Raw genomic sequence first — 26,978 nt, 5'->3', positions numbered from 1 at the left:
TAAATACCCTTTGCTATTGGAACGAAGCCAAACCACAATTCTGATATCCCTTTAAAATATTAAAAATATTTAAAATGTGAAGAGCCATTGCATATTTACAAAATATGGAAAAATTAAATGTCTATTCTTTTTGTAAGCAAAGATTCCTGTGCTAGCTGACTTGCACTTGAGGATCCATCTGATTTATGTCTTATTTGCAGTATCCTCAGTGAAAAAGGAATACATATCTGAAATCCCTCCTCATGTTGAGTAGGATTTCTGGTCAGGTACTTTCCAGAAAATCCCATGTCAATGTGAAATTTAATTTTGCAAATTAAGGTTCCATTATATAATCTAACACCTAAGGCACCTAAATCACATGGGGGAACTGAAAACAACTATTAAAATTGTTAAAAATATATCCTAGCATACAAACAGAAATAATCAAGGATCTAATTTGGCTTCTCAGGGTACATATGTATATGCAAATACAGCCTGCCTGTAATCACTGGTGCAATTGCTAGTGGGTAGATGTCTAAAACAAAACTGTTAGGCACCAGTGACTCTATTAAGAAGCTAATCGCCTGTAAATGGGTGCAGAAAAGCTGTTATGACAGGACAGCAGAACCAATCCTCTCACTGAATTCTTGTGACAATGGGACAAATGGAAATTTTCTCAAGTGTTACGCAAAGAAAAAATTCCATGTCATCACGTACATGTCATCAAACCAACAAGCATAAATTCAGAAAAAGTAACTTGATGGTTTTGTCTTATTTTGAAGACCTAATCCTATAAAATTCCAAAATACAGCTGACTAAGAACTCCCTGGAATTTGCGCCATGCTGTATCTGTCAATGCAGAAAGGGCAACCAAACTCAAGTTTAAATTCTCTTTTAGTTAACCAAGCTGCTCCATGTATTTATTGGACCGGAACCCATTTATGGCACTTATTTCACCATCTTGGAGGCATATTTGTGTAATACTTCCTGGGGTAACTGCATGTTTTGTCAATACTTTTAACTCATTTCGTATTTGATATCTTCATTAGTAAAAACAGTGGAAAAATGTGAACATCAACATAATCATGAAAACAGATTTGGGAACTGGATACATCTAGGGGGACTGAATGCATACTGAGCTGTTTTGCCCTTAATTAGGTTTCCACCAGCATTAGCACTTATTACGACAAAGTAATACACAACCATTACTTGGTTGGCCTGCAAATTTCAGGTTTTCCTTGGGTTGTGGCAGGGGTCCTCAAACTATGGCCCACAGGCTGGATACAACCCCCCAGGGTCCTCAATCCGGCCCCCGGTATTTACAGAACCCCCCTGCCAGGGGTTGGGGGGGGAAACCAAGCAGCCGCAGATGACTGCCTGCCACTTCATCCACGTGCTGGCCCCCTGGTTAAAAAGTTTGAGGACCCCTGGGTTGTGGTGTTTGTGGTCCCATTGCACCAATCAAAGTGAGGGTGACACTAAAAAGTCAGGAAAGCTTGACTTTTTTCAAAAAACATGGGTAGCTTGACATTCTACCCATGTTCTACTTGCACTGCTGTCTAGACACACTTCAAAAGTATGGTGACAGTATATAATCTCTTGAAGAGTAAGCTAAGGAAAAAAAACATAAGAGTAAAGGTAACCTGCAGCATAAATAACAGAAAGATGCATAAGGTAGCAGTTAGTAAAATAACTAGTTTAATGCTGCCAGTGTTTCAGCCTGCTGATTTATGGCATCACCCAAAGAAAGTTATATAAAGATGGACAAATATATGATGCGATGCCTTAGCAATATGGGGTGATTGCAAAGGAAGGCAATCCACAAAAAAAGGGATTTGTTGATGGTTTTCCTAGCATCCTTGCATAGCTTTGGAAGGTCGATCACTCCCAAGACCGATAGGTACTGGCTTATTTCCTGAGTGCTGTCATCTTAATACAGGTTAACAGAATCTATGATTGCTTCTTATTGCAAAATTATTTTAACTGTTATTGCAAAACATTATTTTAGGGTGGTTGTTTTAGGACAGAAGCTTGTGGGTTTGGGATTTTTCAACAGCTGAGAATTGTAATAAAAAAGATACATTAATATACAAGATAGCAGGCTTACAAATATAGTAAATTATATGTTTGCGTAAACCCATACAAATCAGAGATGTAAAAGGTCTATTAATTTGCAGTCAGCTGAATTCCCCATTTATGGCAGCATTTTTCCCTGTAGTGTATTTTTCTGAGCTTTGTTGGACTCCGTTTTAAATGACCCCTGCAGCTGGTCTTTTACAGCTACCCAGGGGAGATTTCCAAGGTCACAGGTTGGGAAATTTCAGAGTAATGTGTTTATAACAATTTTGATGGAACTAATAATGTATTCAGTACGTTCTTTAAGGTTAATTACTTGATAGTTGATGTACACTTAAGGACTGAAGTAGGCAGTTATTCTGGATTCACTTGAGATTGTTACAAGAGAAGGGCAAAAGATCAAGAGATTCATGGGATCTTGCATTCTTATTAATTTTTCATGGTAATAATTCTTTTTATAATCTTTTAAATATATGATCATTATAATATATCCACAAAAGGCTCAATATTAACATAATACTTTTTTTTTGCACAGGCAAATTTATGATTCTGCTCATTGAATACAGAAATAGAAATGGGCTGTGTAGATAGGGTAGCCCTCAGTAACAGAGGATAATAGGTTTAAATCTCTCAGATTTCTGGTATTAGTTTAGCAAGCTACTTTTCTTCCCTGCCCATCATTTTCCCAGCTCTGTTCTAAACTGATGGAAAAGACAGATAAATATGTTGGCTAGAGGATTTGTGCTAAGCTGCTCTTGTGCATCTAACAGCCCGTAAACAGCCTGAGTTAGCCAAGTTAGAAGCTCTTCAGACAGAATGCCTGACATCCAACCGCAAGCTTGGTTGTACGTAAATATGTAGTTTGAGAGGGGCAAAATACAACCATCACTAAATTTTTATAAGAATAAATTCCTTAATGGTAGCAAAGTACTTTGAAAGCCTCAGATTTCAAAGGTCTTGAAAATGCTATATGTGTAATACAGTATTTAAACATATGGGGATATATAACAGAATTGTTTACGTTGCAGAGACAAAATATGCTCTTTAGATACTAGACATTCACTTTATAGCTTCCTGGGTGATCTTGGGTAAATGATACTGGTTAAAACGAGAGTGAGATGACTCCAGTTCACGCACAATAGCCAAAGTCCTAGTCAAAATCTACATTTCTACCAAAATCTGTGAAATTCCATGAAATATACTTAGCATCCAGTAGACCAAAGTCAATCCAAGGTTTGAAACGTGCTAGAATGAAGAACCAGTCTTTATGGGGTTGGGGCCATAGAGCATAAGAAAAGATGGTATTTTCATTACCACAATAATGACAAACAATTGCATTGCTCCCTATGACCTAGAAATAATGTCACTCTTCTCGATATGAGAAGCCAGTGCTTCTGTTCCTTTTCTAAGTTGTCGGTGGTTTTTTGGTTTTGGTTTGGTTTGGTTTTTTTGGGTTTTTTTTTGGTTTGGTTTTTCTTTTTTAAGTGCTTTAATCCATAACCTGCAGGCTGGAGGTTAGTGATAGTTGATACATCCTGTCTACAGTCAGCTGTTTCTGTTTCTTAGTGGCACTTTTATTTATACTTGCTAATTCAGAATGCATATAAATTGTGATTTTGTTCTAAGATGCTTGAACTGTCTTTCAGTTCCTTTGTAATTTCAATTATTTTCCTTTGATCTTCCCTAGTCAAATGCTTCAGCCTGCAGTTTCACACTGGTTCTAGCTGTCACAACCCTGGCAAATGGCAAAGCTCTGGCAATGTGTAGAGCTAACATCTGTTCATTTATCTGCATTTAAAAGGGCACAAATAATACAGGTTTCAGATGTTTCAAACTCGGTGTAGGAATACATTATTCCTTCACTAACAGTGATATAATTTGCAAACACAGTCTTCCTAGTGAAAAAGCCTTTTTTTTTTTCTTTTTCAGTGTTTTGTCTGACAATTTACCTTTGCTGTTCTGGATATGCTGCTTTTTCTGATAATCACATTAATGTTTTAATAATATTTTTAATGTTATAAATTTTTTAAGTTTTTTTTTTTTTAATATTGCAATGCTATTAAAATATTAGAGTTTAAATGTTTTAACTATAATACACTGCTTAATTGTTAAGTAACAGTCTGGAAGTGTCAGTGACATTCCAGCATAAAATCATTTCAGATGAATTTCAGCTTTTTATTTAACTCTAATCGTTATTAACAGTCATATTCTCAATGCCCTTGAGATCAGCAGGTAATGGGATATCCAGTGGCTCTAGGTGGTCCTGCTTGAACAGGGGGTTGGACCAGATGACCTCCAGAGGTCCCTTCCAACTTCAACCCTTCTGTGATTTTGTAATACACTGAAACATGCAACTGTCAAAATTAGTTGATTTTGGCCAGTAAGAAAGTTGAAAACCAAGAAATACTAACAGCAATTGTGTGAGCAGCTCACAAAGGGAAGCGGAACTGCTGACAGCGATATAGAATATTTTCTCATCCGAAATCTAATGGGCCAAACTGAAAAGTATTCAAATCAGTAAATACAGGAGAGAGAGAAAAGGGAGGTGAGACAGATCTTGCTCTACTTTTGCATTTCAGTTTGAATCTACACTTTGCTTTTTTGCTGTTGCAGCAACTTTTTTTGTTAGGCTTTCTATACATTCACTAAGACCGTACCTGTATAGTACCAGGCCCTCTGCAGAGCTACTGCTTCAAGTAAACTGCAAAGGAAACAACTCTTTTATTTGAGTTCCTGGTTGCAGGTCTTACACAATACATATCCTCAGCTACAGCCTTTATAATGTGAAGGCTCCTGTACTTTTATATTGCATTAATCAGAAAAGGTAGCCAGCCATTACACTATATAGCATAACTTGTTCAGGTTGCAGAAACAGGTACAATCACACTATGTAGGCTGTGGATAGGCTGGGCCTGAGTCTCAAAGACAAAGGTCTGAAACTTGCTAAGTGTCTGAAATAGAATTGCTAAAGAACCCCAGTTACTATTAGAGCTCACCTAATAGCTTGTGAAAGCTTAGGGTACAAGGTACAGTGTTGGGGTGTGCTGTAGCATGTGATCTGGGAGACTGAAAGGCTAGGGGGTTTTGTGTCACTGGTAGGACTAGAAAGGCTCTGGTCACTGCAAAATGTCCTCCTTTACTGTGTTTGGGCCTCTTTCCATTTGTTTTGTTCACCAGTCACCTGGAGAAACAAGCTTCTACCTTGGTTGCCAACAGATGGTTCAGTCATCTAAATCATTATTTAAAACCTTCCATTGTTATGAAATGCCATCCGTTCTTCTACTGCTATACATATATTTTGTGATCATGGGACATGAGTTTCATGATAAGTATGAAAAAAGAAAGCCACATAAATCTCTCACCTTTCTTCTGCTTGCTAACTAAAAATCAATGTTCAGTACATACTGAAAAGATGTATTTAATTGCAACTTGACAGAAGAATCCATTAAATTATTGACTTCTTATTGATCATAGTTTATAAAAATAGATCACAAGCTTAAAGTAACTTGCTAATAATCAATATCTCAATGCAGTGCTGGAAATCTTATTTTTTCATTCCAATCTGATTGGAGGACGGTTTGGGATTTGATTGTTTTTTGAGGTAGGAATGTGTTTTTACATAAATACTGAAGCCCAACTAAATTACTCAAATAAGTGTTTCACTAGAAAAAAGATAAAATACTGGTCTTAACTGATGCCTTGACAGAACTGTAGAAGGGGTGAATGTGAGGTAAGGGGAAAAAGCAGATAACTATGATATGGTATGAGAGCTTTGCCTTTAGATTTGTATTTGTTTAATGATAGCTTTTGTACACATATATGCTCCTTCTCTGCATTGTGTTTTATTTATTTTGTCTATTTAATTGAATTAATTAATTCTTCAGAATTTACCAAGAGTAGCTACCAAAATGGAAGGTTAGATAGGTTTTTAACATGCTATAAGGCTAATACATGCTCAGGTCTAGCAAAAATAAATCATAATAAATGTGGCTCTTCCACAGTTTTAGTTATTTTCTAACTAAATAGAGGGTTAGGAGATTGCTAAGACACTCTAGCAACCTGGTCATACTTGTCAGTCATTAATTACTTGGAATAAGGAACACCAATTGTGATCTGTATTTAAAATTTAAAACTTCACAAATTATTCTAGCCCGATTAAAACACCATAACTCTCCCTGGAGCTAATTTGCATTTATTCTTTGTGCTATGAACCAATTTTTGGTGAAGGAAGGAGGAGACAGAAAATGTAAAGAATGCAGCTATTTAAATTCTTGAGAAATCCCACGTCCTTGATCACAGCAGAGGAGAAAAAGTAAACTGCCAGTAATTTAAATATGATAATTTCTGTCATAACTTGACAGCAGATGTGAACAAAAGAGGCACGAAATAGATGAAGACAGAGGAAAACTGAGAGCACAGAAGCTAGTGTATGCAGGGCTGCATAATGTCTGTTGAAGCAACGTGACTTTGCTTGGTTTCTATAAATGCTCTACAGCTAAATGAATGTAAGTCAGACTTTTTTTGGCAGGCAGTATTCTTTTTTACTTGGCTCATAAATGAACACAGGATCAAAGAAAATATTTTTTTTTTTCATCCACATAGCAAGATCATTTAATCAGTTCTTTAGACTGAAGATACACCTTCCTACAAACACATGCTACAAAACAGGTTAGGGAGAGGAAGGCCCAACTGTATAAAGAAAAAAGGCACTGTGGCCAACTGCAACAGTAAGCTTGCTAACTTAAGTATTCTCTGTATCCTACTTAAGATACTTGTTATGGACTAGGAGTGCTGGACCATGAGCTGTAACGGAGATACATCTGTAAGTGGCTGTGTGTCTGTGTATCCTTGCATTGTACAGCTCAGCTCAGGTCCTAAAAAAACCAGTGTGCTTTAATGAAGACAATTTTTAAGCCCTGTTATATGAGTAAAAAGAAGCAGGGGGAGTTGACCGGTTTTGATTGTTATACTTGTTAAGTACTATCATTATTTTGTGACAAAGTGGTGGGGGAGAGCTGTAGTTATAACTAGTACTAGTTTATTACAACATTTATCATAAACAAATTACTGCTTCTGTCCTTAGGCCATGGTTTAAATTCTGAACTCATGTTTCTTACAAGCAGCAAATTCTCATTTTAAAATGGTCTGTGATAAAGGCTTGGTGTATTTTCCTCCCTCTGAAAATGCAGATGTTCATATTTAAACAAGTTACAATGTGAGCTACACCTACAGAACATATTAAGTGCATGTTTGGGAGGAAGAGAGGGGATGGGAAAGGATATGTTCCCAATGTTCCGCAGCATTGATGCACGTTACATATGCCTACCAGTTTCCTCCTGCACTTCCACTCCCTGCATATCCATGGCCATTTCCTCTCATTCCTGGCCTTACTGTTCTTAACAGCCCGTTTTTACTGCTGTCCCCACCAGCCAAGTGGCACCTGTGGATGTCTGTGGAGAGCAATTTAGGCAAGGAACAACCAGTACAGCCTCTTGGCCCACTGTCTGATCAGCAGAGAAGATTAATGAGAAAATACAACAAAACTGGCATCTCGTGCCCTTGTCATAGTTGATATGAAATTTGAGAAATGACCCATCGTATGCAATATACAGTTACCCTGATTTCTACACTGCTATTGATTTAGGCCTTTACTGTCTGAAATTTTCCATGGATCATATGTATGCTTCTAAATGATCATTTTAACCCGTTAACTGTGCTTACTCATTTTAATATGCTATATGCTTAGTCCCATAATGTTGCGTCCTCTGAATTCCTCAGTTTAACCCAAATTATCTTGATGAAGTTTTCCCCATTGTCTGTTAAATCCCTTTGAACAATTTCTCGGGATTTGTGATAGGAAAAGCCATTAAATAAAACAAATACCAACAGCATGAAAGCAAGCTCATGGGCATAAACCAGCTGGGAAGTTCTTAAGGAGTGCTGCTGTAGGTGTGCATCATACTTAATTCATAGATAAGGACGTATCTCATTGGAGGTTTGGTTTCAACATGTTTCTGGTGACAGTTAACATTGGAATAGCCTTTAGACTTACAAGATGAGTTAACCACCACTGAAAAAAAGATTCAGAGCAAGTTATTTGAGCTGTATATGCTTTGTATCTTGGGTCTCTGCCTATGGCCCCAGCCGGTGGAAACCTTTATGTAGGCCTTGTGTTAAAAATATACTCTGCAGATTACATCCTCACTGCCACATCTTATTCCTGCTTACTTTGATATACTTGTGTGTAATGGTGCTGTATTTAAAGTGGAAAAACAGGGAGGTTTACTATTTAAGGTGTGCTTATTTTGACTCAGTATCAATAACTGTAGTCTTGTTATTTCAGGACCATCCAGATCAAAGATTTTCAGATGACTGACTTTGCCTCTATTTTTTGCCTTATAATTCCCAAACTGATTTATATGATCATTTCGGAAAACACTAACGTGCTTTCTTGCAAATGCTAGGCCTGTAGAACTTTGGGTTTTTAATATACTTTATATTCCCCTACCTTTCCTTGTAGATGCATATACATCCCGCACAGTTATCCAGTATGTGCATTGTGTTCACAACTGTTATCAATGTTTGGAAATGCCAAACATTCTAGATATTAGAAATAAAATCCAGGATTCTCCCAACATTGCTGTGTGATACTTGGCCTATGAAAAGTCAGTTTGACGGGGGCCAAGAACTGTTGTAACATTAATAAACCATCACTCGTGCTATTAACATGGGCTCTCAGGTTTTAACTCAGAAGCCTACTGCTTAATTTTGGATTTGAAAACTCACAAGGGAGGAAAGGTTTGAAGTTGAATTGAGATCTGCAATTTGCCTGTCAGGACATTACCTCCCATATTCACGTTAAGGAACTGCCGATTCTTTTGACTTAGAAGTTTAATGGCTCAGGATGTTTAATTTGCTGTCAGCAGGACAACAATGAATATGCTCATTCTATATGGCTGCTGTTGAAAAACAACAAAAAAAAAAAAAAAGAGCATCAGAATTTAAACTGTTACCCTTATTAAATTATTATCACTTTTTCTCTGAGTCAACTTCCAAATTTTCCACGAAAACATAAGCTTTATTGTGCTTTCTCAGTGTTAGACCTGAACAGCTTTATCATAACTAACCTCATAAATTCAGCAGAAGTAACTTCCCCCGAAGTATGACATTTCTATGGAAACCTGGAGAAAGTTCCTTCTTCTGCTTAGAAGTGCTTTTTATTTGAATGAACTGGAGATTCCTACAGCATGGTAAAGTAAAAACAAATGTAACAGTACAAAGACCTGAATGGCATGAAGACTGACTGAGCTTGATTCAAACTATAAGCCTAAAATTATTATGTGAAGCTGAAATGGCTTTCCTGTTGCCATGTTTTAAAAGAATGAAAGCAAGAACTAAGAACTTTGTGTGTGTCCTGATCTTCTGTAGTGCCGAGAAAATCATAAGTCCTTAGTAAATGAGTAACAATAATTACCAGCCTTCTGTAGTTAATGAGTAACAATAATTACCAGCCTTCTGTAGTAAATCAACAATTAACTACCAGTTTGACAGGTCATAGAAGTTTAAAAAGAAGTTAGCAAATACAGAACAAGGTTTATCAAGCTGCCTTTAATTTCTGTATTGTTTAACCCAATCCTAAACAAAGTAGCATGGAAAGTTTTTTATAAACAGCTGGTTAAATTATTTTGCACTAAACAACTTAACATGCAATGTATAGATGAATTATTTTGGTAAAAGTGTCATTTGAAGTTTTTTCTTCTACTGGTATTCCTGCCAGTAAGCGATAAGGAACAATCCATAATGAAATTTGATTTCTACTTATCATGCTTCAAAATCTCAGATGTAGCTTTATTATATTTTTCATCAAACTAAAAGTAAAACAACATTGGTTACACAACCAAATTTTCAACAACATTTTGTTTAAAAATCCATTTCCAGATGGTCTCTGTGATAGGAAGGCAAGACATGCATGAAACAACAGATTTACTATGGTAAATATGTTTATTTACTTAGTATGCATTTATAAATTTATTGTGGATTTTTAGGACAATTGCAAAGCTGTTGTTGTTTTATAACATATTTTGTTGTTGAAGTTGTTTTGTGTCAGTGATGTACAAGTGGAACGAGCAGACAAATTTATGTAAATGTAAATAGGCAGAGTTTTGAGTGTGTAACATTTTCTGTATCAATTTAAGCGACAAAATGATGTTTGGGTTTTCAGTAGTTCAGAAGATGAATGTATGTAACTTCTTCAATTGTAAAAGGGATATTTTAGAGAAATTTGGTAAGTATTAAACACAGTAAGTGCTCAATAGGACGTTTCATGTTCAAATTATTTGGCTTGTTATTTAATAATTTTTGTAGCAACTTTCCTGTGGTAGTTACATTAAAAAGTAGCCTCATTTTAGATAATAATTCAAGTTTTTGGATTTTTTTCCTCATTTGTCAATAGAACACCAAATGACAACACTATAGTACGCTATTTATCAAAAGTGACATCATTTTTGAAACAGAGGCATTTCTTCCCATGCTGGCATTTCAAGAATGACAGCAAAGCAAATAGCTGTAGTAAATTTTTTATAAGGTGTGTATACTCTACATAAGGGCTCCAACTTAAAAAGAAATAGTTAACAGTCCTTCACTGGTCTCTAGGCCACCAGCATGGGTACAGTTGTCAGCACCAGCACATATTCCTGTTATAAACAAAAAGTTGTGCTCAGCCATGTTTAACTGCAGTGTCACAAGGCCTTTAACAATAGTGAACGGAATTATTTATTACAATTTAGCTTATGAGCTGTGTAGTTCTATGATTTATCTTCATTGAATGCTAGTGACAGCCTCTACTATGCATCAGACTGTTGTTAACCTAAGTAAAGTGTGATGCAAAGATAATACGTTTTCATGATTTATTGACTGTGGGTCCTATAATTACTAATTATGCATATGACAGACCACCTAATGCATAAAATGCAACAGAAAATCTGCAATGAAAAATTATTATAGCAGCACAATTCCTATAAAAAATAAATTTTATAGTGAGAAGTGATATGAAATGTTCTGACCCTAAAAAATTCTCTATTTGCATGGGGGGGGGGGGGGGGGGGGAATGGAGAGAAAAGAAAAAAAATACTTACCATGTTTCTAACCTCTGTGTTTTCCATTGCGATCACACTTCTGATCTAAAAAACAATGACATTATTAAAAGGTGAGTGGACAGCAAAAAAAAGAACGGAAAAGACATATCAGTTATTGATAATTCCTGAAGTGGTACTTTACTCTTAAGTAGTGGATGATGATTACTGACAAGCATTTAGATTAAACTGCAAAATTCCTAATCTTTGCTAGACGTCACAAAATTTCTGTCATCTTCCTTTATTTTTCTTTCTGATACAATATATCTCTTTTCTTACCTACTACAACAAAGAAAAAAATGCATAAAGTATAAAGCTATTTGTGAAGTAAAAAGCAATAATCAAGTGGCTATTACAACCATGTGTTGAGTAAAGAGCTTAAAAAAATTTAGGGATGTATATTAGTACTTCGCTCTAATAAACTTGAATTATTAGATTCTATCATTATTCCTCCTAATAAAACTGCCTGAAGGAAATAGAACACAAAACAAACTTATTATGAACAACTGTCACATATTAGTTTGAATATTCTGTAGATTAGTTTGAATCTTTCTGTGTCTTCTGTAAAAATTTAAGATTTACAACACCTAATTTAACTGCTCGTCCTTCTACTCATACGAAGATGGAGATCCAAGAATGGAGCTGCATTGCAAGGCAGAAATTTGTTCTAACAGGGGCTGTGGCACAATTATTGCCTTCAGTGATGGTGATTCTGGTTTCTTGTAAAGTCAAGGTTCAGTCATTACCTTCAAGGCGTAAGTTACCTCTGGAGACCTTGTAAACCCAATCCACATTCTTCCCTAATTTATATATACACACATGCAACTTCCATTAACTGTAAGGGTAACTGCACATGTAAAGCTATTGGCTGTCTTTTAAGTATATACGTTGTGCAATGGAGCCCTAATTATAAAACAAAGCCTACCTTTACAGGTGTAAGCATCTAGGAGTATTTTTGTTTTCTTAGATGCTGTTTATCAAGCTCTGTATTTTTACTTTATGAAGAACCAATATTTTTTAAAAATATATTTTGTTAATTACATTCCATGTGCAGTAAGGTTTGATCTTATAAAGAGATACTCTATTTATATGACATAATAGTGGTACATGTATTTCTCACTAGTGAATCTCAGTCTTTTTGTAGAACAAGATCCCCTGTTTTAATTTAGCTTCACATAGAACACAATGGGATAGATTATTTTTTTTTTTTTCCTGGTACAACACCACAGATGTTGAGAGATTATTTCCTTCTCTAGGTCCTTCTGGTGCACCCACTTTACAGAAAAGGTGTATCTGTCCATATTTACTGTCCTAATTCAGGGTCCCATCACATACTTAAACCTGTAAAATATGATAATTAGTATTGATAAACATTTTCTCAGATCATTTTTCAAAGTTTTTATATTTCTGAAAAATACATCTTTGTACGTGTATTTTTAAATCCAAAGCAGAAAATTCTCTTCAGTGCCATAGGTATCCATGCTTTATGCATATGTATAGGAAGACTTCTTCAAAACAGATGTTATGTATACTTCCTTGTAGCACAGGAGCTGATGTTAGTATGATGCTTTGAGTTTTGACAACTATTATGTTGAGGTGAGCATTAGAAATCAGTGCTTGAAGGATAATATCTTAAGTCAGAGTTGTGATGACCACTAGATAGGCAAGAACAAGGCAATTTAAATACAACATAGAGAATCCAGTATTTATAATTTTCCTAGCTATGCCTTTGTTGTTTTAAAGTGTTTTACTCCCGTCATGCACTTCTCCATTAAGTGAGATTTTAAGGGGATTGTAGTGTGAATAAAATTTAGAAAGGGTTATAAAAATACAGTTTTTTCTACTCATACACAAGGGGAGGAAAATACTAAACAAAGGTCAAAGTTACAAAGCAAAAGAATGGACAGTTCAGTTAAATTTACTTCAAGCTTAAGAAGTATTAATTTAATGCACATTGATTCCCTCAATGTCAGAACAGATTCATTAATTATGCGTGCATACAGCATATCTAAATTGAGTTGGGAGCAAATTCTTTTATAATGAAATCTAGTAGCAGTTGTAACTGGGAAAAGCTACTGCCTTTCCATTTACAATGATCTTGATTACCAGAGACTGGTAGGTGTGAGAGATACTGCAGCTCATCTAAGCCAGCTCCCTGAATAGTTACTATTTTTCCATATGCTGGCTTAAATTCTCAGTTGGTATGGATGCCCTTAGGTTCGGGACTTCAGCAGAGGTGTTTTACTTAGATAACTGTTGCAATTACCTCTCCAGTAGTATTAACCTCAGCTGAACCCACTTTAGCTTAAGGACAAAGACATATTTGTGTGGATCTTTAATATTTTAATTTTTTTTTTTGAGGCACATAATTTTAAAGTTGGATTGAAAATATCACAATTTCAGATCCCTTAATCCCTCTGTTACTAACTAGCAGATAGAGGTATGACACACGTGTGAGGTACATATCACTGTGACATCGTGACAGCTTTCCCAGTCCCCTGCCAGTCATATTGACGGGGCTGTTCTATTCCTGGCTCTCCTTCATTATAGCTGGTGGACTCAGCCTGGATTTCAAAGGTAACACTTCCAGCACTCAGCACTGTAGCAGTGCTCAGCTCTGATCTCACTGCTGAGCTGAATGATCCATGAATGCATGCCGGTATTTGAAAGAATTGCCTTTCCTCTCTCGTCAGGTGTGGGCTGGGGTCATTCCTCATATTCTAGGCATCTGGGGAACCTTTACAGAAATTCAGGGTTCATCTAACAACACTGTGGTAAGGAGCGGAAAAATAAGATGATGTATATTTGAAGAATAGATGGTTTGATATCTTTTCAAAGGTATAAGGTTTAGTTATTTAAACTACCCATTCCTCTTTGAAAACCCCTAGGGAAAGGTGCAGATAAGAGAAAATGCTGCTGTATTGAACTGGTTGGGAAACAGAGGGGCTGAAGACATTTTCAAGTTTCTTTACATCTTAGAACTTCTTTTATACAGAAAGGTTGTTTTCATTAGATACTTCCTTCTAAATGAACACATGAAATAAATCTAGGACAGAGTTCTTAGTACATGCTTTCTTAACATTGAGGTATAACTTGCATTGTCCAAGACCAGTCTGTGAATGACAATATTCAGTAAAATGCAAGGCAGTCCTGCAATGCCAGCCTATTAATTGTGTTTTTATGTTTTTTTTAGAAAACCACTTCCTAAGGTCTAAATATTTTTATTGTGGTTTCCTTTGAGACAGAATATATTTTCTAATATATGTGCATAGGCTACTGTGCCCTTAACAGAGAAAACATAATGTATTAAAAAAGTATTTTTAGTTAAGTGGATCATTTGAAGTGATCATTATATTAAGATCTGACTCTGGTTCACTGAAGAATTTTTTTTTTCCCTGTTGGTTTTCTGGTTTTGAAAAACATGCACCTAATTAACACAAATGAAAAATTAATCTGTGCCAGCAAATAACATGCAAATGCTGGGGCAAATATATTCTGGGGACAGGGAGATGCCACTTAAACTTTTCCCTTGCAGTAGATCTAATACCCCGCAAAGTGCCATGGCGGGGCAGTGTTTTGTCACTGTTTTCCTTAAGGCTAACAGGCTGCTTTTATTCAAATCAAATCCCAATGTCCTCAGCAAATGCTTTCACCTTTGTAGACCTGGCTATGTCTGTGGTGGCAATCAGTGCAGCACGATAGGAGTGGATCTGCAGAGCAGAACAGTTCATGCTGAGACCTGAAAGTCCATGTAAAGTCATTTGCACATTTGAGATTGGAGCTTGTTAGTTTGGACTCGATTTTATCTGAAGGAAATACCTCAGGCATTGAGACGGATCCTAATACAAAGGAAGGTCCACTATGTGTTACAGTTACAAGATTGACTTTATACACACACTCCAGCAACAAACTGAAAACTAAATGTAGTTTACATGTAAACCTCTAATTCCTCTTCTGTAGGTGTTTGGTTTATGCACCAAAACTGCCTTTTGCTGCGTGGAGCCCACTGGTTTTGTTAATGGCTGCAGAACTGGTCTAAAGCAAGGTTCAGTCCAGCCTCAGCGTGTCACACTAACAGGGTGTCAACCACAGCACGGACAGTCATTCAAAGGAAATCAGTTCTTAGATGGAGCACTGTTTGGTTCTGGCAGTGAAGTATTCCAAGTTTAAAGAATAAATGATTTAATGTAGTTTGAGTTTAATGAAAAATAGATCATGAAGAAACACTAATCAGTTGGCCATTGGTATTTGCTAGACAGTGTCCACATTTAGGTTTTTTTTTTTTTTTGTCTGGTCAGGAGAGGTTAGCTGGCTTTTTCTACAGTTTGTGCCTCTGCGACAGAGGCAGAGGTTCAGCTAAATCCTTGTAAAAAGTGCTAAATTGTGTTTAGAAGTGCAATGTTTCTACTATTTATTGCATGAGGCATATGTACAATGAAGATAAAATCATAAAAAGGATTTTTGTATAATAGAATTAAGACATGAAAAGGGCTGCTATGTGAATTTCCTTTCAGAAAAACTTGTCCCTAGAGCTATGTATATCTTCTAAACAGGAGCATAATGAAGGTGTTACAGGTGCTGATTTAAAAGTATTGCCAAATGAACGACATAAAGCTATTTTAGTATACCACAGGTAAGGTGATAAAGCTCGATCACCTCTTCCCCCATCATATGCTTCAAGCTCTTAATCATGCATTGATGACTACTAGAAAATGTGCATCAAAAGAAGTTTTTGAATGTCTGAGGCATATTTAGGCCCCAATTTGGCAGAATACTTCAACATGTGCACAGCTTTTATACCTTTGAGTGATCTCCTACTAAAGCATTTTTTAAACGTTCTCGTTGATTCAGAGCCATAGCTAGGAAGCTTGTCTCAGGCACTTCAACAAACTTAGATTTTATTTTTGCTGTTGGTCAGAAAAAGTCAATTTACCTTTAGTCACATTTTTTTTTCTGCTTTTTGTACCTCCTTTTTCTTACCAACGTAAGACTCTGCACCAGGTTCTGGTTTGTAATTAAGTATTCTGTTTAAGCTAAAGTGAAAGTGTTCAAGTTGGGCAATCTAGGGAAATAAGAATTACGCTATGCTCCTTTTCACGGAATACTTCAGTGTTACAAAATGAAAAGTTACAGATTCACAGATTCACTTTCCTCCCCTGTCTGGAATATCTAGTTGGTTTTGGTGGGGTCTTTTTTGGTGGTTTTGTTTTCTTTTGTTTTGTTTTAATGTATTATTTATCCAGCATAAATGTGCAAAGAATAGGCACTACCTCTGTCATGCTTTTGTAGGTATCTGAACTTAATTAGTCCAAGGATAACACTGAGTAGGTTACCTGTTGCATTATTTTCATAATTTAGCCTTCTAAATAATAAATATACAGTAAATATTATAAATAATTGTAGTGATTCAGAAGGGCTTCAAATTCAAAAAAGCCTCCCTCAAAAAAAGCTAAAGAAATATTTTTAATATAGATAAATGTGACTGAATAATGGTCATAACATAAATTCCTTTACATTTCCTAAGATTAAAAGTTTTTAGTTAGCTCACATAAATCAAAATATTAAAATGCTGAGTATATAAAAATAATAATTCGGTACAGAAAGGTATAAATCAGGTGACCATAAAAGCTATAAAATGAAGCCTCAGCTTTACGAGTATATTGCTGTTTCTAAGATGTACTATTTTTTATAATTCACAAGAAAAAAAAAAGAATATAGAAATATAAGCCCTTTTCTAGAAAAAAAATGGAGGTTTCTTATATTAAATGTGTATGTAGGATAAAGAGTAGTTAAATTAACAGTTTCGGTAATGATTATTGGAATAATTTGGAACAAAAGTAGATCAAATTTTGCATTAGCATGTTTGTGGTTTTAAGTAAAGTAAGTTGATTGTCTTCTATGTACTCTTAGAGGTAGATAACTTTTCAAGTCTAAAAGACGATGATACGTTATCTGGATACAGGCCACAATGCTGTATGGTAATTACAGTTTTGTCAGTTGAAAACCAGATAAAGCAAGATGCTGATCGGGAAATAGTTTTGAGGAAGTTAGGAACAGTTATACTAAGTAATTGATGTGCAGCCACAGTCTTATTTCTTAGTAAAGATTAATCCTGGAGCTGTTCATTGATATGATAATTATTGAGCATGTACAAAATCCTGAGCAATTTCAGGACATCGGACCATATTATGAGAGCCAACACTTTCTGACTTGATATGGACTGGAACAGAGGAAGAGGGCAATGGAAAAATGTGTATTCATTCATTAACAAGCCAAAACACATATAGAGATTCCAGTTACCAGGTGTATATATTTTCATGTCTAAGGCACAATAACTTTTTTTTTTCCCTTGAGAATAAAGAATGTGAGAATAGCAGTGAGAGGAGAGGAAAAAGCCCATGCCTGAAAAGCTAAAATTGTTTCAGCACTTGCATGAGATTCTACAAGTGTCTAAGCTTAGAATTATTTTTGCTGTCATTCTAGTGCAAAGTCCTTCATCTGGTTTTATTAGTTTTCCTTAAAAGACAGAACAAAGAAATCATTATGAGTTTGACCATTATTTGCCTGGTTTATGGTCCATTCCATTGAAATCACCAGTAGTCAAGTCCTTTATAAGAACAGGTTTGACTATTCTAAAGTGTCTGCAGCATTGTAGTTATAGGTATTTGCTGTATTTTCAGTTTACTGCACAATGGTATTAACTACGGAAATAGGAAAATTACCTACTTTGTTGGGGGTGGTGTTACTAGTTTATTGTTTGTTGTTGTTTTTTTTTTAAAATACATCCTATATATATAAGGCTAAAGATGTATTTAAAGCTACATGGTCATATTTTTCTTCTGGCAATAACTTGCAGATAACTCAGTCTAAAATATCAACAGTGGGCAAAATGTTGGCATGTTTCCAACTACTTACCTTAAATAGAACCTCAGGCTTAAACATGAGGGCTAAATTTGTCATAACTGGTTTTTTTTGTTGTTGTTGGAGAACAGGGATTTCCATCATTACAGTTCCTTCAAGGACTGCATTTGCAAATGTCTAAGCTTACTGTTCAGATGGATAGGTGAAAAATGAATAAACCTAAAAGTGAAAAGGACTTTTCTGAATCATAAATCCTGAAACAGATTATATAGTTTGATGGCTCATTGCATAAACTGCCTAAAATGTTACTATAGGAAAAGCTGCGATTTTGCTTTTCCAGTTTAAAAATATAATTAGCTAAACACAGAAAAGCATGGCTATTTCAATTACATCCTGGTGATTTTTTTAATTATTATTCTGGTTGAATATTAATGGTGTGAATACAGCTGAATGTTTCAAACAAAATATTGTTGGGCTCGTTTCCTTTATAGTCAGAAACCCTGGTGCAAAATTGTACTGAATTAGTGAGGGATTAGGCAGGAACAGCAACTACACCCCCACCCTTAGCAGAAACATGGTGCTGGGGGGCTGCAGTGAAAGCAGTGACAAACCAACCTCATCCTCTGCCTGCAGCCGCAGACAAGGTGGGTCATGCCATCAGCAGAGAGACTTTGATTGAGGTTCTGGATTCCTGGATTACAGGGAATACAGACAGTCATGGCTGAATACCAAGGAAAGCCTCCTTGCTCCCAGCATCTCTGAGGCTTGTCTGCTCCCTGTTTCTGCTCTGGAGTGTCCCCATCCTGAATATTGAGGGTTTCATCTCCTAATAAGAATATACAAGAAACTACAATATAAAATATTAACTACAACAATAGGAACGGAAGACTAGTATGCAGCCACATAGCCTGACATTGTATCAGTGCTTCATGGAGTGCTTATGACACTTTTCTTTCCCTGTTTTTTTCTTTATTACTTTAACTGACTTTTGGGTTACAGTATACCAAAATTACGATAAATTTCTGTTCTAAGGTAGCCGTTGTTATGTTGTTGAATTAAAAAGAATTTTGTCCAGGTGTATCAGCAGACTGTATAATCTGGCACTTGTTAATAGCCACTGCATGGGCCAGTAGCTTTTACAGGAAGATTTTTTTTTGCACAAAATTAACTGTAGAATGTGAGATTTTTGCTACTATAGCTGCCTTCTTCAAGGCATAACTCAACCAGATGTTATCTAAGTCCTCCATTATATATAAAACTCTTGTACTTTTTTGGCATTCATTAATCTAGTCTTTCTTCCATGTCTGTAATAAGCAAAACATCTGTTTCTTCTTGTTCAATCAAAGTGCCTACCTCAAGAGTCCTACTTTTAAAATAATGTCATTTAAATAGAAATCCTAGATAGGAAGAATGCATTTGATTAACATATTTAATTTGCATATGAAACCAGCTTTTCCAGAACTCTGCAGGGAATTTGTAGTGGCAGCAGTATGTTTCCTTTTCTTCTCAACTTGTATACCAGAAACTTACGTAATTTATTTGCATTCTTTTTTTGTTACTGTATCAGCTCAGATGGCAGAGATTATACTGCAATGAGAAATCATCATTGTGTGTTGTTCATTCTAAACTTTCCAGATGAAAATTCTTTTAATAGAAAGAGCTGTATTCTACTCTTGAATCTTGGCTTACAGAAAGTTCTCAGTTAGCTTGAGTTCTTTTAAGTCCAAGCAGAAATTATTCCTCAATATATATGAGGCACACAGTAAAACATTACAACAAAAATAGCTCATGCAGCTGTACAAACTTATCCCCTATGGGAGAATATACCATGTACCCCCCAAAAAATTTAAGTCCCCACAACAGAGCATTATCACATTAAGAAAGAAGGGTTGACACTACCGCCTCTAAAACACATATAAATAAAAAGCAGATAAAAACAGTGGCAAAGATAAAAGGTGCTTTTAGTTACACCACTGGGGAGCACAATTCTGTAAAGACAATAGTGAGTGCAGGCTGAATGTTAGTGAGCAATCCTCATTAGCATTCACAGGTGAACTCACTGTAGAAATGGAGCAGTAAAAAGTTTTCTAAGCAAAGGTAAAAATTGCACTTGAATTTTTGTGGCAACTCTGAGCCAGAGCAGTTGGGAATGTTACTGCCGTACTGCAAAACTCCTTAAGTATGGTTAATACATGTAGCTAAGAAGATGAGAGCGTTAACTTGTGATAGTTTTGTAGTCAATACAGTGAAGAGTTCATAAAGCAGAAACGGTGGGGTCTTTCAGGGACTGACAGGAACCATGGCAACTTACAGGGACAATTATTTTTAATACAGGGAAAATACCAGGCAAATCCATCATGCCTCTAGCAAGCAGCTTACAAACAGCAACGCACCTTCTTAGTATATTTTGCTATATGTTGTGCAACAAATGCATGGAATTACTTTTTGTTGGTAACCTGCAGCTCTTCTCATGCTCGGATTTCTATTTGGTCTGCTCAGCAGATCCACCTTCTTCGCTGATCAACCTTCCCTCCACCTGCTTCTTGTCCTGAGTCATTGCAATATTCAGCTTTTCATTGTGGTGATGGTGAACTTGGGGTGTTTTCCTTTCACTGCACACTAGGAGAGCATATCACAGATGACAGCTAGAAGTAACTGTGTACTCATTAGACTAGCATATTGTGCACCACTTTCACTTGTTAATTCAGCTGATAGCATCACCTGTTCCTGTGCTTTAAGAAAGAATGTTTTGGCTCTTTGCAAGGTGTGCAAAAATCCATGTTGAGTTGGACAAATAGTATCAATAAAAAGTTTAGAGAGACTCCAATCCACAAATTGGTTGTAATGGAAACATTGCTTTTCTTTTTCTTTCTCCCGCCCCCCCTCCCCCTTTTTTTTTTTTTAATTCTTCCACTATTTAGGCTACTTGGTCAGGGAGAAGCTAGCTGAATTAATTTTTCTCTTTTTGTACATCTAGTGTTTCCTAAAAGAGAGAGCTGAACTCTGATAAAGACTGGTTAGGGAGTAAAGCTTGCAGCAGTAATAGCTACATAGTTTGATGGATGAGAATGTCTCTTTAGCCTGCATACGTGGTTCCAGTCCCTGTTCTAGTGTTATTTAAAATACGTTGTACAGGAACAACACGTCTATTGCAACTACTCTGTTTTGTGTGTACTGAGCAGACTCAAGTGTGCAGTCAAAAAATACAGATTAAAATAACTGAAGTATTTTTCACCTCCTGCAATATTCAATTTAAATGACTTTTCTCATTAGTACTCTTAGTTCGTTCTTTTATGAAAGAGTATCTTCAACAGGTGAGGGTGGCAAAGTAAGTGAACTTCCAATTTCGTGGCGTAATCAGCTGTCTTTAGCTCCGTCAGCTGTTGTGGTGGGGTTGCCTTGGCCAGCTAGCGGCCACTGGCCCAGCCATGCTCTCACTCCCCCTCCTCACCAGACAAGGGGAGAAAATAAGACTGGAGCAAGGGAAACATGGGGATCACGTAACAATTCTTACTGGAAGCAAAATAGCTTGGGGAGAATTAATATATTGCCAATTAAAATAGATTTAGGTCATGAGAAACAAAGACAGTAATGAAAAGAACACCTTTCCTCCTTCCTCCCCCAAGCTCAGCTTCAGTTCCTCACTTCCAACTCCTACACCCGAGCAGGGCAGAGGCAAAGGGGGGGGTCACAGCCGCCCCTCTTTGCTGTTCCTGCCCTCTCACACCGTCCCCCTGCTCCACCAGGGGCTCCCTGCAGCCCCCCAGGAGATGTGCCCCTGCCCCGCCGGCGGCTCTGCGGGGGAACCCCTGCGGGGGAACCCCTGCGGCGGGGACGGCGGAGCCCCCGTCCCGCTCCCCCCCGCTCCCCTCAGCGCCGGCCCCGCCTCAGCCGCGCTGCGCCCGCCGGAGCCGCGGCAGCCCCCGCGTCCTCTCTCACAGGGGCCGCCAGGCCGGCAGACCTCCCTGCTAGCGTCTCAGCTCCTGCACCGGAAGTTTTATCTGTGTGTTTCTAATCATACTCTGATTTAAAGCGGCTAGAAGGTTTTGTCTATTTATCGAATGATCTCGAAAAATTCTGTCAGAGCACGAGGAGGAGCGGTCTTGAACTTTAGTGCTGTGAAACCTTTGAGAGAGACGTTCACCACGTAACCCCATCAGACCCCGCTGCAAATTCAATCCAGGAGCAAGGGGAAACCAGTGACATTTCTGCCGGTGGGTAGGCATGTGGGGCAGAACCCCCTTGAGGTCTGGCACCATCTCTCTAGTCACGGTTGGTTAAGGTTAGTTGGTTGGTGAAAGTTGGTTGAAGAAGGTTGGTTAAGATGATCAACCTTCCCACCACCTGCTTCTTGCCTAGAGCCCCGTGGTGGTTCCTCAGTGCCCCCTTCCCACAGCAGGTGCCAGTCACGCTCTGGCACCAGCGGCTCACGCCAGCATTTTTGTCCCTCCTGCTTTAGTAGCCTAGTTTTTATTTTGTCCAGAAGTCGCTAGTCATTCATACTCAGTTCAAGTCAATACTGAATACTTCAATAAAAAAAATGGAAATATATTTTTAATCTTAGGTTGCCTCAGGCTGGAAAACTAGGATTTTATGTAAGTTCTGACAAGCTTTGGTTGTAGTTACACATGCAGTAACAATTTTGGTTTGGAGCTCTGTAGAAAGGTGTGTCTTCCTTTCCTTTCTGAGTTTACTGTCAGTAGAAAATAATTTTATCTGCGTTGTAATTATTTGGTTTTCTGTTTTTTCTTTGTTTGCCAAATGTAATGAAAATTTAAAAAGAGCTTGCAAACAGAAAATTTCTCATGTGTAGTGGGTAAGGTCTTTCATCTATTCTTACGCTAGATTGAACAAGCTTTGGTAGAAACATTTCTTACTGATAACATTTTTGAGAGGTTTCTGCCACTGTTATTCACACTACTGAATATTCCAAGGTATTCTCCAAGGTAACTCCATGTTATTTCAGTAGTTGATCATGTATCTTGAATGAATGTGTGGAAGGATTGGGAAAAAAATATGCATTACATGTTTATCTCTTTGCCATGAATATAATTCCTTGTTCATAAAAGGTAACATTCTTTTGAATGTTTTGAAAGTTGATCTTCCTTTCTATTTCTGCTAATATAGTGCATCCCACTCAATTTTAGAAACAGTTTATTGCATTTTGTTATGGCTTATTTTGGCAGATGATATTTTTCAAAGGTGACTTAGTACCTTTGTCTAGGTGGAGGAAACATCACTTGTAAGAGGTGCTACAACTTGGAATTTCCTTTTACTAGAGTGTTTGCTACTTACTTGCTGACCCATCAAAACCATCCTGCCATGGTAATGACCAGAACAAACTAGTACTCTTTTGTAGTTCTTCAATGACAGCTTAACGTGCCAGGCAAACTGGCTTCCTGCCAGCTGCTGGAAACAATATAAAAAGTATATAAATTCTGTGGGGTTTCTAAAACATGGGAATGAATGAAAAGTTCCATGAGCTTCACTGTAGTCAGTGTTGGGAAGATGATGCTCTCCTAAGATGGCATAATTTATAACCAGACATTTTCTGGTGCTTTTCTGTCAATGTCTTCATGTTCTGTGACTAGCCCCACATCCCAGTGATAGGATTAGCTGTTAACTCACCTCCCATGTGAGCCTTTCCCCCTCCTATTTTATTTTTCCCTTTTCTTGGAAACTATCTAGCTTTTGAAAGGCAGTAATCATGAGTTAATGGCTCTTTGGGATTGTTACTCACTGTTTAAACAGATTAATCAATATCCTTTCATTCTGAACTTGATCATAGAAATAATTAAAGGATACTCTTTATTAGTAAAATGTAGATTATGGCCTTTTGATGGGAAAGGTGAGTGATAACATCTGTATTTACATACAATTATACCTGACAGCATGGACACTTTGGTAGTTCCGAGGCTTGTATTTACAATATAAGATTATTTTTTTCTAATAATTTCTTTAATAACAATGCCGTATTATTACACTAAAATGATCTCATTTTTTGCAGTAGCCTTCATTAAATCTTGCATAATGAGCCTGGGAGAGAGTTAAACTTAAAGTTAATAAATATTGGACTAAGTAAAATGTTCCAATATTTTTTTTTCCTCATAGGCTCTGGTCTCAATGATGGGCAGTGGCATGAAGTCCGTTTCCTAGCTAAGGAAAATTTTGCTGTCCTCACCATTGATGGCGATGAAGCTTCAGCTGTTCGAACAAACAGTCCTCTACAGGTTAAGACTGGAGAGAAATATTTCTTTGGAGGTAAGAAAGTACCAAAACAAGTATCTGCTTACTGTGCTGTTGTCTTTCAATCTACATAATGGAGCTCAGAAGCTCAGAATTGAATTCATTCATATAGGTCTTAATACGGCTACAGTGGCTAGGTGCTTCTCATCAAAAGGTAGAATACAAAACTTAATTTCACTTTTAAGACTCTTTTTACACCTTGTCATCCTTGCAAAAGAAGTCCTGAGAAGTTCTGTACAAGAGTCAGTCTGACTTGGAGTGATTTCTCAGGTCTTCTCTGAAATTTCAGAGACCTTTCTCTGAAAGGGGAATCTTCCATTAGTAGTTTAATTAAATGGCACTCAGAAGAGAGAGAAATTTGTCTTTTCATGTTTGGTATCCTGAAAACAAAAAATACCATTATTCAGGATAGGTCTTAACCTTTGCTGATTTCTTTAAGAGCTGTCACGATTATGGGTAATTAAGAAGCTCTTATAAATTGAAGCCTTAGATTGTTCAATATTTCTGTCTCTTGACAGTCCATATACTAAAAAGAGTTCTTGCAAATTGTAGCTTGAATGTTTATCCCTCTTGCTTTTCTATGTTAGCATTTATGAAAATCAAAAAAGGCCATCAAAACTCTTGGATTTTTTAAATACATGTTTAAATTGCTATCTTAAGAAGCCTATTAAGCATACCACAAATATTTTTTATACACTGCTGTCTGCTGTCTTATGGGGGAAGGTCATTAAGGGTTTCAACTCAAATATAAGTATCACTTTTCATACCGCTAGCCATGTGTTTTTAAAAACAATTCACCAATCTTTGTTCAAGCAGAATTCTCAGTGAGCTCAAATGCTAAGATCAAAAAAGAGTTGTTAAGTTGTACCTTTGAAGTGTCCCATATGTGTGAGATTGCACATGAAAGCTTCAGGCAGAGAACACAAATTTTAAAAGTAGAATTTATCAGCATTGAAAAATGGAGTGGGTTTTTTTTCGCAAACTTACAAGGTGCATATCTAATCAAAATAAAATATAAATGTGATACTATAAATAGCCATAACATTACCCAAGTGATAGAAAAGTTTGTGGCATACGAAGTAACCTAATTTGAAAGAGAAAAAATCCTCTCAAGGTTATTCTCATTTCATTATTACCAAATTAAAGTTAATCTGTCACAAGAGGCAAACTTCCTTTTGCTGCAACACGCATCTTTTCCAATATCCTTAGCTCAGCTAATATCCTGAATAGTTTTTTTTAGTATATTGCCTCACAGAGGAGTTGTAGCCTAGCCACATGCTAAAGCTTGAAAATTAGTTGTCAAAACATAGTACCTTCAATTTGTTGGGACAGTCTGAGACATTCTCATTAAATGAAGTTATTCAACACACATAGGAGAAAATGAAAAGAAGTGCCATGCATAATACATCCTGTGCTTAAATTCTATTCATTTCAATAGGTAAAATCACCAGACCATTATTACATTCCTGGAGAGTGTTTTGATTTCTTCAGAAATGTGTTTTGCCTCTGACTCTTCGGTTGTGAGGGATAGATTGTCTAGTTTCTTCAGGCATTTTTTATACTCTTTCTCAGTCAAAATATGGGTTGATTTGTTTTCATTTCAGCTTGATTCTGAAATCTGCTTGTCTTATAATTGTTGACCTGTACTTTACAGTTCCACCATCCTTCCATAAAAAAAAAGTGTGAATGTAGATATTGTTCCAGTGGGATATGAAAGTCAATCATGAATTCCCTGAAGTGTCATTCCCACATCTGTTCACCCAAATACCTAGTCTCATTGCACAGAATATGGGGGATTTGTTTTTTATTTATCTTATAATCTGAAGCTCTTCTAAATTTATATCAAAAGCAGTGTCCAAACCTTCTTGTCCAGTTTTATTTCAGAATAAGAAGTCTGCATTTGCAGCATTGTACTTTTGCATTTTAATTCTCTCAAGCTCTGAATCTGAGGAGGCTTTTTTTCTCACTTGGATCTGTGGAACACATTTATTTTAGTATGCTCCCACACGAATGTTGATATATATATATGTATATATATATGTATATTACTTCTTTTGATATATATGTGCCTGTTACTTAGTGATTACTTGCAACTTAAAGCCAGTCAGTCTTCTGGATGCGTATTAGAAACCTAATCTATATATTCACAATCTCCATCCTGTAAGGAAAAGGTATTTTTGTTCTATTCCCTATATATGTATGTGATCCTCCTTATTATTCTTTATACACACTCGATGTTCTGGATGTTAATAAATAATGTTTGCGATGTTAATAAATAATGTTTGCAATAAGAGGATGTAGAGGTGAGAGCAGCGGGGAACTTCAAACATTTGCACCATTTGGTAGTTGTCATCTAAGAAGATGGTTTTGTTAGTTTCGTTAGGAGTAAGTTGAGATAAGAAAGTGTCAAATACTTTTTTTCCCCTGCAGATAGGTATAATTTGTTAGGAAAGGAACAACCACCTCTTGAATTCAGTGATAATATCTTTTTTTTTTTTTTTTTTTTACAAACTGCTAGGCAGCTAGCAGAAATAATTATTAACCCTTTGGTAATGACAGATTTTCAATGTGAAAAGGCATCCAGAAGGTTGCTTTGCTAGAGATCTGAATATAATAGTTACAGGTATTTTGACTACTAAACTTTTGTATTATTAAAAATCAAGCATCTATCACAGATGCAGAGGT

At 36.6% G+C, this 26,978-nt stretch overlaps 1 protein-coding gene across 2 annotated transcripts in view; it reads left to right on the top strand.

The window, feature by feature from the left end:
* Positions 1-26,978, top strand: part of CNTNAP2 (contactin associated protein 2) — a 1,159,974-nt gene that overhangs the window by 600,753 nt on the left and 532,243 nt on the right. For both annotated transcript variants that reach the window (XM_056337119.1, XM_056337120.1), the window contains one exon: positions 24,159-24,308. In XM_056337119.1, coding sequence (XP_056193094.1) covers positions 24,159-24,308 — 150 coding nt within the window. The remainder of the gene's footprint in view (positions 1-24,158; positions 24,309-26,978) is intronic.

The sequence above is a fragment of the Falco biarmicus genome, chromosome 4, assembly GCF_023638135.1.
Source record: "Falco biarmicus isolate bFalBia1 chromosome 4, bFalBia1.pri, whole genome shotgun sequence".
Taxonomy (NCBI): domain Eukaryota; kingdom Metazoa; phylum Chordata; class Aves; order Falconiformes; family Falconidae; genus Falco; species Falco biarmicus.
Note: the sequence above shows the minus strand (reverse complement) of the source record. Positions and strands in the feature narration are given on the sequence as shown.